General features: G+C 42.5%; 1 protein-coding gene across 1 annotated transcript in view; it reads right to left on the minus strand.

The window, feature by feature from the left end:
• Window positions 1–13,182, minus strand: part of NUDC (nuclear distribution C, dynein complex regulator) — a 33,814-nt gene extending 20,632 nt beyond the window's left edge. Inside the window, exons 1-4 of the mRNA XM_075853451.1 lie at window positions 12,957–13,182; window positions 11,462–11,539; window positions 10,620–10,814; window positions 7,854–7,913 (exon numbers count right to left, since the gene is read on the minus strand). Of these exons, the coding sequence (XP_075709566.1) occupies window positions 7,854–7,913; window positions 10,620–10,814; window positions 11,462–11,539; window positions 12,957–13,034 (411 nt within the window). The 5' untranslated portion in view covers window positions 13,035–13,182. The remainder of the gene's footprint in view (window positions 1–7,853; window positions 7,914–10,619; window positions 10,815–11,461; window positions 11,540–12,956) is intronic.
• Between the last annotated feature and the right edge of the window lie 40 nt (window positions 13,183–13,222).

The following is a 13,222-nucleotide window of genomic DNA, read 5'->3' on the forward strand; positions in this document are numbered from 1 at the left end:
AGACAGCGATAGTAACACGCTCCCTTGCCATTTACACGCCCCATTGACAGTTCAGGAAGTTATTTTATCGGGCACCAAATATAACAGCACCGATGTGTAAATAACGGAGGAAATTAGAAAAATAATTTCAAGTGAGACCGGTTTTGTGAGGCACTGCCCATTACAAGCTGCACATGTATGGGCAGGTAAAAGGTTCTCTAAGACAATAGGTATAAAACTTAGCACAAGATGCGCATACTAGTAACATTTCCCAGCAAGATCAAAGGACTAATGCATGTGTGTTCAGACTGTTTGCATAGTTTAACATCAGTCCATATCCAAACCATCTCCACATTGATAAAATCATTTTGTAAGCTCTAACATTTATATTACTTCCCCATTTGCTGGAACAGTGGAAATATCAGAACATGATGTGTAAACCATGTGTTTTACATTTTGTTACTCATAAATCACTATATTATGACAGCTTTTTTTAGGCCTTCGGGGTTCAAGAAAATGCACATAACCCTCACTGCCCTATCAATGTTAGCAGCATAGACTCTTCTCCTACATATATTGCATGTGTGGGGGCTGCAAATATAGGGGGTAGATCTCTCCCAAACCTGGACCCCCTTTTCTTCTGCCAAGCACAACCTCTTACTTGGCACACATAGAAATCCTGCAAATCTTCTTAACATTCCTTATATATCTTCTCCAGTCTCTTAAAGGGAACCGGTCACCAGCATTTCACCTATTGAACTTTACTTATCCCTCACTGGCCGCTGCTATCAAAAGTTCATTGCCGTTATCCCCTCTCCTAAACTCCTCCTCCAACTGTAAATAACGGTCTGCAAAGATTTTGCACCAGAAGAGGACATCAATGCACAAGCGCGGGACTGTGTGTGCTGGGGGAAGGCGAGGAGATGTCAATCAAAAGTAAGGAGGCGGGATTAACTCGGAAAGACTTGAGGAATGAAGATATGACTTATGCTCATTAGCATACGGTGTGGGAACACAAAAACTGAATACTGAAGGTACAGAGCCGACTAAGGCCCCATGCACACGACAGCAAAAAACCTCCGTTTTTGCGGACCGCAATTGCGGTCCGCAAAAACTGAGCCATTCACTTTCATTGAACACTGACACCTTTCCGTAGCACTACGGAAGGGTGTCAGTGCCGTGGAAATGTTCCGGGAATTATGGAACATGTTCGTTCTTTCGCATTTTGCGGGCCGTGCTCCCATACTTTGTATGAGAGCATGGCCCGAAAATGCGGCTGTCAGTCAGCGGCCGGCCGTGCCAGCAATCGCGGGCACGGTCGTGTGCATGGGGCCTAAGAAGACAATTATAGGTTATATAGAAATGATTTTTCACCCACTTCCACCAGGTATTGCTGGTTTAATAGGTGAAATACTGGTGACAGGTTCCCTTTAACTGTGCTCTCTAGAATTCTCAGTCCGTGTGCAACAATTTAACTTTTATTCCTTTCTGACTCTTACAAAATCCTGCTGCTCTATCTTATGGTGGTCTCCATTTCTCTCATGCCCCCAAACCGGAGAACAGGCAGGGTGGAGGAGTAGGTATACTTCTTTCCCCACACTGCACTTTCAAGGTCATTCCCCCTGTCCCCTCTCTCACATTTCCCTCTTTTGAAGTCCACACCCTCAAACACTTTCACCCATTCTTCCTCCGAGTGGCAGTTGTCTATTGCCCCCGCGTGTCAATTCCAGGATCATTTTGCTGCCTGGCTTCCACAATTCCTATCATCTGAAACACCAACTCATCATGGGTGACTTGAACATCCCCATTGATAACCCAATCTCCTCATCTGCCTCCCAGTTTCTATCTTTAACCTCGTCCCTAGGTCTGTCACAACTTACTAACTCTCCTACACATGAAGACGGGCCTTCGCTTGACCTGGTCTTCTTCCCTCTCTGCTCTGTTTCTAAATTTAATAATTCTCCTCTCCCACTCTGACCACAACCGTCTCTCCTTTACTTTCAAATTCTCTGCCATTTAACCCCTTTAGGACACAGCCTGTTTTGGCCTTGTGGACACAGATGATTTTGTCAAATCTGACATGTGTCACTTTATGTGGTAATAACTCCGGAACGCTTTTACCTATCCAAGCGATTCTCAGATTGTTTTCTCGTGACATATTGTACTATGTTAGTGAAAAAAATTTGGTCGATAAATTCAATATTTATTTGTGAAACGTCAAATTTTAGCAAAAATTTGCAAAAATTACCATTTTTCTAAATTTAAATGTGTTTGCTTGTAAAACAGATAGTAATACCACACAAAATAAATACTAGTTAACATCCCCCATATGTCTACTTTATGTTTGCATCATTTTTTTTCACGTACTTTTATTTTTCTAGGACGTTACAAGGCTTAGAACTTTAGCAGCAATTTCCCATATTTTCAATAAAATATCAATAGGCCATTTTTTCAAGGACCAGTTCAGTTCTGAGGTGGCTTTGAGGGCCTTCTATATTAGAAAGTCCCCATAAATCACCCCATTTTGAAAACTGCACCCATGAAAGTATTCAAAACCACATTCAGAAAGTATTTTAACCCTTTAGGCGTTTCACAGGAATTAAGGCAAAGTAGAGGTGAAATTTACAAATTTCATTTTTTTTGCCACAATTCATTTGTAATAAAAAAAAAATCTGTAACACAGAAGGTTTTACCAGAGAAACGCAACTCAATATTTATTGTCCAGGTCCTGCAGTTTTTAGAAATATCCAACATGTGGCCCTAGTGTACTAATAGACTGAAGCACCGGCCTCAGAAGCAAAGGAGCACCTAGTGGATTTTGGGGCCTCCTTTTTTTAGGAATATATTGTCAGGTTTGAGGAGGTCTTGTGGTACCTAAACAGTCGAAACCCCCCAAAAGTGACCCCATTTTGGAAACTACACCCCTCAAGGCATTTTTCTAGGGGTATAGTTAGCATTTTGACCCCACAGTTTTTTTGCAGAATTTAGTGGAATTAGTCTGTGAAGATGAAAATCACCTATTTTTCTGTGGAAACAGAATTTTTTCATTTTTACAAGGAATAAAGGAGAAAAAGCACCCCAACATTTGTAAAGCAATTTCTCCCGATTACGGCAATACCCCATATGTGGTCGTAAACTGATGTTTGGACCCACAGCAGGGCTCAGGAGGGAAGGAGCGCCTTTTGGATTTTGGAGCGCAGATTTTGCTGGATTGGTTTTCAGTGCCATGTAGGGTTTGCAACGCCCCGGAGGGACCAAAACAATGGAAACCCCCCAAAAATTTTGACCCCACAGGATCTTTTTTAGAGCTAAGGTGACCAAAAAACAACAATTTTAGCGCTTTAAATTCTTTATTTCTTACAGCGTTCACCGTGCGCAATAAATTACGCTTTACTTTATTCTGCGGGTCGGTACGATTACGCCGATACCAAATGTGTATAGTATTTTTTTACGTTTTGCAGCGTTTGCACAATAAAACTACGTTTCTTTAAAATAATATATTTTCTGAGACACGCTATTCTGAGCCGTAACTATTTTATTTTTTCGTCCAGAAAGCTGTGGGAGGTCTTGTTTTTTGCGGTACGGGTTGTAGTTTTTATTGGTACTATTTTGGGGTAAATGCGACTTTTTGATAACTTTTTATTCTATATCTTGGGAGGGGTGGTGACCAAAAAATAGCGATGCTGACATAGTTTTCCGTTTATTTTGTTTGCGGCGTTCACCGTGCGGAAAAAAATAACATTACAGTTTCATAGTTTGGGTCGTTACGAACACGGTGATACCAAATATGTGTACTTTTTTTTTTTTTTTTTAACGTTTTCATTTTTTCCCTATAATAAATGACTTATTATAGGAAAACCAAAACTTATTTTTACACTTATAAAACATTTTTATTAACTTGTTTTTACACTTTATTTTTTTGACCTGCAGCTCTGATCGCTGCTAGAATACATTACGCTACCTAGTAGTGTAATGTATTCGAACTGTCAGTGTGACGTCACAGTCAGTCTGACAGTTGGTCTACGAGGATCAGCAGAGGCTGATCCTCATAGGCTTGAATACATGGCAGACCCGGGGGCCATTGTTTGGCCCCCCGGGTGCCATCAGAAGCCCCCACGATTGCATGGGGGCTGCTGATGCGCTACAAAACTGCTACATGCGGAGATCGCAATCGAGCCCCGCATGTAACGGGTTAATTGCCGAAATCAGCGGCGATGAGCCACTGATCGACAACACTGGAGTGTCAGCAGTCGGCGACAGCTGATCTCCAAGTTCCCGATGTACACTGTCGCCGACAGTGTGCATCAGGAACGACAGTGACTTCCTGTCACTCTGACAGGAAGCCTATCAGGACCAGCCGAAGATTGATCCTGATGGGCTTCCGTCCATGGCAGACACGGAAGCCATTGTTTGGCTTCCGTTTGCTATACTATCGGCAAAATTCGGCGATTGCAACATTGTTTGGCTTCAGTTTGCCATACTAACTATCGGCAAACCCCGCGATTTCGGACCGGGGTCTGCCGATATGTTAGAAACCCCCAAAATTCGGCGATTGCAACCGATCGCCGAATTTAAGGCGTTAATTCGCCGAAATCAGCGGCAAAGGACCGCTGGTTGGCAAGAGTGGAGTGTCAGCTGTCGGCGACAGCTGACCTCCCGGTTCCCGGTGCGTCAGCTGTCGGCGACAGCTGACCACCCGGTTCCCGGTGCACACTGTCACCGACAGTGTGCACCGGGAAAAACTCAGTAACTGTACGTCCTCGTGCGGGAAGTAACCTCCCGCAACGACGTACAGTTACTTCCTCGTGCGGATAGGGGTTAAGAACATGCCTACACATCAGACATACAGAAATCTACATGCCATTAACACTCAGCAACTCAGACAGTCTACAGTCCACATAGCCCCCCATCTCTTCCCTGTCCTGTCCCAATCTGGCCGCCCAACTCTATAATAACACGCTCAAAAATACTTTGGATGAAGAAGCCCCCCCCCCCCCCTTCTACACTCCAAACCACCCAGCAAAGACGTCCACAACCTTGGCACACACCCCAATCTCGCTTTCTTGAGCGGTGCTCTGGATTTGCCGAAAGTCTGTGGAGAAAATCGCACTTGTCAGCAAACTTCCTCAATTACAAATTCATGCTGAGAACTTACAACTCAGCCCTTCACCACGCCAAACAAGTCTATTTCACCTCTCTCATCTCCACACTATCTAAAAATCCAAAACGACTGATACTTTTCACTCCCTCCTTAGTCCTAAAGTGCAGACGCCGATCAAAGATTTCAGTGCTAAAGACCTGGGCACTTATTTTAAAGTTAAAATTGACAACATCCGGCGTGATATTATCTCCCAGTCCCCTAGTAACATCGATCCCCTTCCCTCCCGCACTCCCTCTTCTTCACTCTCAGCATTTGACCCAATAACAGAAGAAGTCTCTAGGCTCCTTTCTTCTCATCCGAGTGCCCTAGTGATCCTATCCCCTCACACCTCCTCCAGTCCCTCTCCCCAGCTGTCACTAGGTCACCTGACTAAAATATTTAACATCTCTTTTGGAATCTTTCCCTCCTCTTTTAAACATGCCATTATAAACCCATTACTGAAAAAAAAAAAAAAAAACTCTTGACCCATCCAGCGCTGCTAACTACCGACCAGTCTCTAATCTCCCCTTCATCTCGAAACTCCTGGAACGTTTGGTCTACCCTCGCCTTATCCGCTATCTCGCTGCTAACTCCATTCTAGACCCCTTACAATCTGGTTTCCGCATTCTACACTTCACAGAAACTGTCCTTACTAAAAAGTCTCAAACCACCTCTTGGCGGCTAAATCTAACGGCAAATACTCTCTACTGATTCTTCTGGATCTCTCTGCAGCCTTTGACACTGTGGACCACAGACTCCTACTTAACATGAACCACTCTATTGGCCTTAAAGACACTACTCTCATTTGGTTTTCTTCCTATATCTCCGACCGCTCATTCAGTGTGTTTTATCAGCGGGAGGAAGAGGTCGGTCTGAACTCGAAGTGCGTAGCTATACTGCCAGATCAGAAATAAACACATTTTGAAATAGTACTCTGGTTCAAACAAATTAGTTTAAGTTTCCTCCTTTTAACCCGAGTAGTATTCCAATCTACAGGATACCGAGCCCCAGACACACCAGACAGTGCTGAGCTATAGAAAAATCCGATTTGTTTTCTCCTACTGCACAAATATAGATTTACGGATTCCTGGTTGGCCCCGGTCTGGATCATAATCAGCAGTCCTGTGATTTACAGATACGCATCACGGGGTGTTGTGCTCCTAGCACACCACCATCAGGATAGCATAACGGCTTACCCAGTTTGTCCGGTCTATTCTATATCCACAGTTGATGCACTATGTGCGCCGGACGTTTTCTTTTTTCGATTTACATTTTTCAAGTCGCACGTTCAGTGTGTCAATGCTGGTTCTACTACTTCTTCTCGCTTGCTATCGGAAGTTCCTCAGGGATCAGTCCTAGGTCCGCTCCTCTTTTCTCTCTACACAGCCCCTCTTGGACAAACCATCAGCAGATTTGGCTTCCATTACCATATCTATGCTGACAATTATATGCCTCTTCCCATGACATCACCCCTGCTCTAATACAGAACACCAGTGATTGTCCGCTGTCTCTAACATCAAGTCCTCTCTCTATCTGAAACTGAATCTTTCTAACGGAGCTCCTGGTGTTCCCACCATCTACTAACCTCCCTAAACCTGATGTCTCCATCTCTGTGTGTGGCACTATCATAACTCCTAGCCTAGGCATCATGCTCGCTGTCTCAGGGTTATTTTTTAATCCGATCTTTCCTTTACTTCACACATACAATCACTTTCACCTAAAAAAAAAAAAAAAAATGTCCACAATCCGCTCTTCTCTTACTGTGGAAACAGCCAAAACTCTCATGGTCGCTCCGATTCACTCTCGTCTTGACTACTGTAACTCATTACTAGTCGGTCTTCCCCTCACTAAACTCTCCCCTCTCCAATCTATCCTCAATGCAGCAGCCAGGCTCATCTTTATGACCAACCGCTACACCAACGCCTCTAATCTGTGCCAGTCACTGCACTGGTTGCCCATCCCCTTCAGAATGAAATTCAAACTTATTACTTTCACCCACAAAGCTCTCCACAGTGCTGCACCTCCTTACATCTTCTCCCTCATCTCTGTCTACCACCCTACTCGGGCTCTACGTTCTGCCAACGACCTTATATTAAAATCCTCCATAATCCGGACCTCCCACTCCCGTCTCCAGGATTTCTCTCGTGCTGCACCCGTCCTCTGGAATGCGCTATCTAAGACAACCAGAATTAATTCCCAACATCCACAGTTTTAAGTGTGCCCTGAAAACACATCTATTTAGACAGACCTATAACATTCCTTAATCTGACTCCTTTTACATTAGTCATCAGAACTTGACCCCCCTTATTCAGCAGTATCCCCCACACTCCTTGCACCCTAATATAACACACTTTATGTCTGTCACACACAAACTGGCTGGTGACCGGCTCATGCAGCTTATGTGTACTACCCCATATGTATAAAAGATGGCTGGACCATTGTACTGAACAAGCACTTTTTTACATTTTGCGTCTCCCTTATTTCCTCAGATTGTAGGGTCCTCACTCCTCTTGTATCTCCATCTATTTCCTCATAGATTGTAAGCTCTTGCGAGCAGGGTCCTCACTCTTATTTGAATTGTAAATTAGTTTGGTCACTATAAGGTCTGATATTGTCTGTACATGTTCGCTCTGAATTGCAAAGTGCTGCGGAATATGTTGGCACTATATAAAAGATTATTATATATAAGATACTAGTCACACGACAGACGACCTTAAATATTCTTCTACTTTACCTTCTGTTTTTCATCGCTTTCAACTTGCTTATTCTCTTGTTGTTTCTCTCTAGCTTTATTCTGAAAATAAAAGCAAACATTGTGTTATATAGAAAAGCTAAATGGAAGGAAACAAATACGATATCAAAAAGTACCCGCGTTTTTGAAATCGGTTATTAACATCTGGAGTTGGAAAGCACCTTTAACCCTTCCACTGCCAAAGACGTATGTTATTGCACTTTTTTGAACGGTGTGGACCACCTTACTTTCTTCCCTTCCATGGGTAAGATCGTTTGAGTTCCCTGGCATTCCAGGCAGGCATTGATTTACATCATAGGGCATGTCAGGATACTTCCCTTTTGACCTATGTTTGCGATATTTCCCTGCAGTGTCCTTTACTCATCACTGAATTTCACTTTTGTTGACCATATTTCCATAGCACAGGTGACACTGCGGTGATATATCGCTGACCAACGGTTTCCGTTGCCGCCTGGTGCACACACGTTCAAAGTGTGTGATTTAAACATCATACCCGTGGTGATATTAATATCTTTTGCGTGGTCCACACAGACTTTATTTTAGATCCTCGCTTTTGTTTTTATCTTTCTCTTCTTTGTATGAGAATGCGTTGGTGCGCGTGCGTGGAGGTGAGTGTGTGTAGGCGAGTGTGTAGGTGTGGTCACATGACTGACGCTATGTTTAGTCCCTATATGCATTATGTAGGACTACTCTGTGGGCTATACCATTCTACTGTGAAGAGGCAGGGGCCTATCTCACGGTTATAATAAAAGGTATGTGAGCAGAATTCTAATAAATGTGTATTAGAAAACCTTTTAACCCCTTAATACCGAACGTATTTAAAACCTTAATGACCAAGCAATTTTTTACGTTTTTCCATCGTCGCATTCAAAGAGCTAGAACTTTTATTTTTGCATTGACATAACTGTATGAGGACTTATTTTTTGCAGGACAAGTATTTTTTAATGGCATCATTTTGGGCTACATATAATTTATTGATTAACTTTTATTAACTTTCTTGGTGGGGTGATCGGGAAAAAACCTGAAATTTCACCACTTTTTTGTGTCTTAAATTTACGTCGTTTACCGCGTGGTATAAATAACATAACTTTATTCAGCGGGTCATTACAATTGCAGCGATACTAAAAAATGTATATAGTTTTTTTATATTTTACTACTTTTACACAGTAAACACTTTTCTAAATTCTTTGTTTCTGTGTCTCCATATTTGAAGAGCCATAATTTTTTTATATTTCTGCCGATGCGGTTGTAAGAGTGCTTTTTTTTTTTGCGGGATGACTTGTAGTTTTTATTGGTATTATTTTGGAGTAGATGCAACTTTTGATCATTTTTTATAAAAAAAAATTGAAGGCAGAATGAACAGAAAACAGCAATTCTGGCATTGTTTTTTTTATTTTTATTATTTACATACGCCATTCACCTTGCGGGTTAACTAATGTAATCATTTTATAGTTGGGGTCGTTACAGACGCGGCGATACCAAATATGTGTAACTTTTCACTTTTTTTCATAATAAAGTATTTTGCAAGGGGAAAAAGTGTGTTTTTGACATTTTTTTTACTTGGGACAGGCATCTGTTAGGCCATGTCTCTGGCATGGCTTAACAGGCTATTACTAAAGGCAACCCTTTGTTAGGCCCCCAGGATGCCGGTGGGGTGAGAGAGGGAGCCCCCTCCCTCTAAAACCCCTCAGATGCGGCTCTCGCTATTGAGCGCCACATCTGAGGGGTTAAACATAATCTGAGACCACTGCTAGTCCTATCAATGCCCTGAAGCCCAAGGCTGTTAGCAACAGCCCAGGCTTCAGGAGAACCCTGCTAGATGCAGGAAAAGTTCTTCTAAAGTGCCGACGTGGAAAGGCAGCGCTTCAGAAGAACTACCCTGAACGGCCGACGTAAAAAGACTATACGATGGTCGTTAAGGGGTTAATCTTCTATCCTATAAACAAATACATTTTTAAAAAAATTGGACAACCCCTTTAAAGCATAATAGGACATTAGCTTTCAAATAATTGCAGGCTCTTCGCTCTGGGGCTAATATTCAATTGAAGTTGGCGAGCAGATGAAAGAATTGTACTTGTTTTTTGGTCTGTGGGGGCGGTGGAATCTGCAAATCAGAGAAGGAAGATCCCGCCTGTTACTGTCATCTCTTCCCCTGTACAACCTTCCATGTTATCCCCCCCCCCCCCCTCACTTACCAAAAAGATGATGTTCTCCCTGGGGTCTCTTTCTACTAAAAGGGTGCGAATATGAGCAGTTGCACATCTCATCACCCCCTGAACCTAGTCAGACCACTTGTCTGTAACTCCAATGTTTACCGGCACCTGGATCCCAGAGATTCGTAGTCTCTTCTGTTCTGGGGAATATTTGAAGATACGTCCATGTAGACATAGGAATAGGTGGCATGTATGGACCCTGCACATCTTGAATATTTTTAGGGGCTGTTGTGTGTCTAAGGTTCCACTTGTGTCAGACTTTTAGTCACAAACATACATTTGGATGCAATTTATTACACTATGTTACAGTTTGATGCAAAATGTCAAGTGGGTGCCCAGGAGTGTAACGTGCTGGCTGGCATTTTTACGTTTAAGATGTGTGTTTTCATAAAACGGTATAGGGGTAGAAAATGATTTTTTTTTAAATCATTTTAGAATTCAGGTTTATTAGTGTATGTTAAAAGTGTAAAAGTTGCCACAGCAGCATAATGGTTAAGGCAATTCCTAATCATCCACAAGCCTCTGTTCACACTACCTGGTCAATTTCTTTCTGGAGTTTGTCAGCCTCTTCTTCAGTGAGCTCTGTGATTCGCGGCTCCCCAGGCTCCGTGGTTTTCGGCTTAGCCGCTTGCTCCTGTTTTGCAGCATTCCGCTCTTGCTGCTCAGCTGCTTTCTGTTCTCTGGCTGCACAGGATAGTTTGTTGTGGTGGTTGAAAGCCTCATTTATTAGCTGGAAGAACATGAAATCATTCATTGCACATTATTTGTAAAAAGACTTAAAGGGAAGGTGTCACGAAAAAAAATATTTTTTTTATATTTTATTGCTTTTATTATGTCATTAAAGTAAATTTTATTTATTTGTGTTTGTGTTGTACTTTTTTCTTTCTTTTACTTCTCTATGGGGGCTGCCATTTTTTTTCATCTCTGTATGTGTCAATTAACGACACATACAGAGATGGAATATGGCACATACATCCCCATAGAGAATGCGAACGGGAGCCGTTCCATTCACTATGGTGTACGCCGTCTGTGTGGGTACGGCGCATGCGCCGCTCCCACAGGAGTCCAAAAGGAAGGTCTTCGGCAGAGTGAGTTTGAGGACACTAGAGCGAGTGTGTCTTCTCCAATTTTGCAGCATAAAGCAATGAGGTTGCTTTACCACATGCCAATGCTGCAATTTTGGGAATTGCTCCCTCTAGTGACCAGCACATGGAAATGTTAAAAATTAGAATCTAATTTATAATATTTCCTGACTTGTGAAAAAATTAAAACAATGTGTAATCCTTTATATACTAACAGTTTAACTAAAAATATATATATATTTTTCTAGCGACACATTGCCTCCAGCTCCTCACGCCCAGTCTGACGTGTTCTTACCTTTTCCGCTGCTCCATTGTCCCCGCCTACAAAGAAATCGGTTTTTCTTCTTAGAAAACTGAAGAAAGTATTTATCAACTGCAAAAGCAAAAAAGACAGGTCAAGGCTAATAATACAGCTTTTCTAAGTTCTAATGATTACACGCTCGTTCGGCCGACATTTATTTCCGTTGACTACTACTAACACGCTCGGCCGAGAGTGCATGTTTATGTCAATGGGGCATTCCTGGCAGCAGCTTATTCGAACATGCATGTTAAAATCCAACAAAAGCCCGATCCCCCCAACTTATGCCGCCGGTAGCCCCCCATGCATATTAGTTATTGTCTGACCAGCTTTAATCGTGTTTGTGCATTGCCAGTTATTGACCCTTAGAGGATATGGAAACCTAGGAAGACTGTTTTTTTACTTAAACAATGTATTATAGCGTTTAGTGTAACTTTATCATTTGCTTTTATTAAAAGATTCTAGATACATAGAAGCTGTATCTTGTGCTGAAACCCAAATCCGTCTGGTAAGCTGGACTGACGGCTTCGGTGACATCGGGTACTGCTTATCAGATCCACCTGTTATCAGGTGGATCTTGCAGGTAAAAAAATAACTGCACATCTATAGAAAAAAAAAAAAAGCTTCATACTTACCCGGAGCAATGGCGATTTTTTTTTTTTTTTTTTTACTAATAATGTGTGTCTTTTGTAAAACTTTCTAAATACTTTTTATTAAACATTGTTTTAACTTTGAGATAAAGCTGCTTTGTATCCTGTATGCAGAGCAGCTGCTTCTGGCGCTTATTCCGGCGTCAGGTTATCGGCAATGACTGGTTTAGTGACAGCGGGTCCTGCGTGATCGAGCGGTTACCGATCACATCTAAGTTCAGAACTTAGATGTGATCGATAACAGGTGGATCCTGCGTCACTGAACCAGTCAGTGCCGATGGACCTGACGGATACAGGATTAAGCGCACGATACAGCTGCTCTGTATACAACACAGCTGTATCTCAAAAAGTACAAATAATGTTTAATAAAAAGTATTTAGAAAGTTGCAAAAGACACTGATAGACATTTTTATTTAAAAAAAAAAAAAAGCCGCACTCGATTTCAAAGTTGTACACAGCCTTTAACTTGAGAGGATCTAAGGGTATAGACACACACGAGCTGGTGATACCCCATGGGGCTAGGGACACAATCTTAGAGAGGCTTGTCTGCATACTGCAGACTACTGTAATTACAGATGAACTCTAAGGTCTTACAGTGATCTGGATGTACATTACTCTCCATTCCGCGGCTTCATCTAGCAGTTTATAGGGGATGAACGGTGCTACATTCCCGAAGCTTCCAGTAATAATAGCGCATTACATACCATTTTGGTTTTTTTGTCACGAGTATTTAACATTGCAGTGCTCGCAGGACAAAAATCGGTTTTCTTTTGTGTAACCTTTGACATGCACCGTTAATGAGAACAAATGAATGAGCGAAGCCACTGCAAAAAGCCGCTCACCTCCTGCACGCCCCCCTCATGCTGCTGAGCCATAGCCAGCAACATCGCATCGAAACGCTCATCAGCCGCTGCCGCCATAGCGCTCTCTCCAGCACACGCCGCTCTGTTTCCGTGCAGTCTGAAAGCTTCCTCACCTTCCTACAGAAATCATCCAATCAGCGTACACAATCTCCTACACTGACCTCATTGCTATAGCGACCTAACTGAAACTGACGGCCCTCTATACCACACTTTCCGGTAGCACTCTATGGTTTTAGGCTGAACAG

Source organism: Rhinoderma darwinii, chromosome 2, assembly GCF_050947455.1.
Source record: "Rhinoderma darwinii isolate aRhiDar2 chromosome 2, aRhiDar2.hap1, whole genome shotgun sequence".
NCBI lineage: Eukaryota > Metazoa > Chordata > Amphibia > Anura > Rhinodermatidae > Rhinoderma > Rhinoderma darwinii.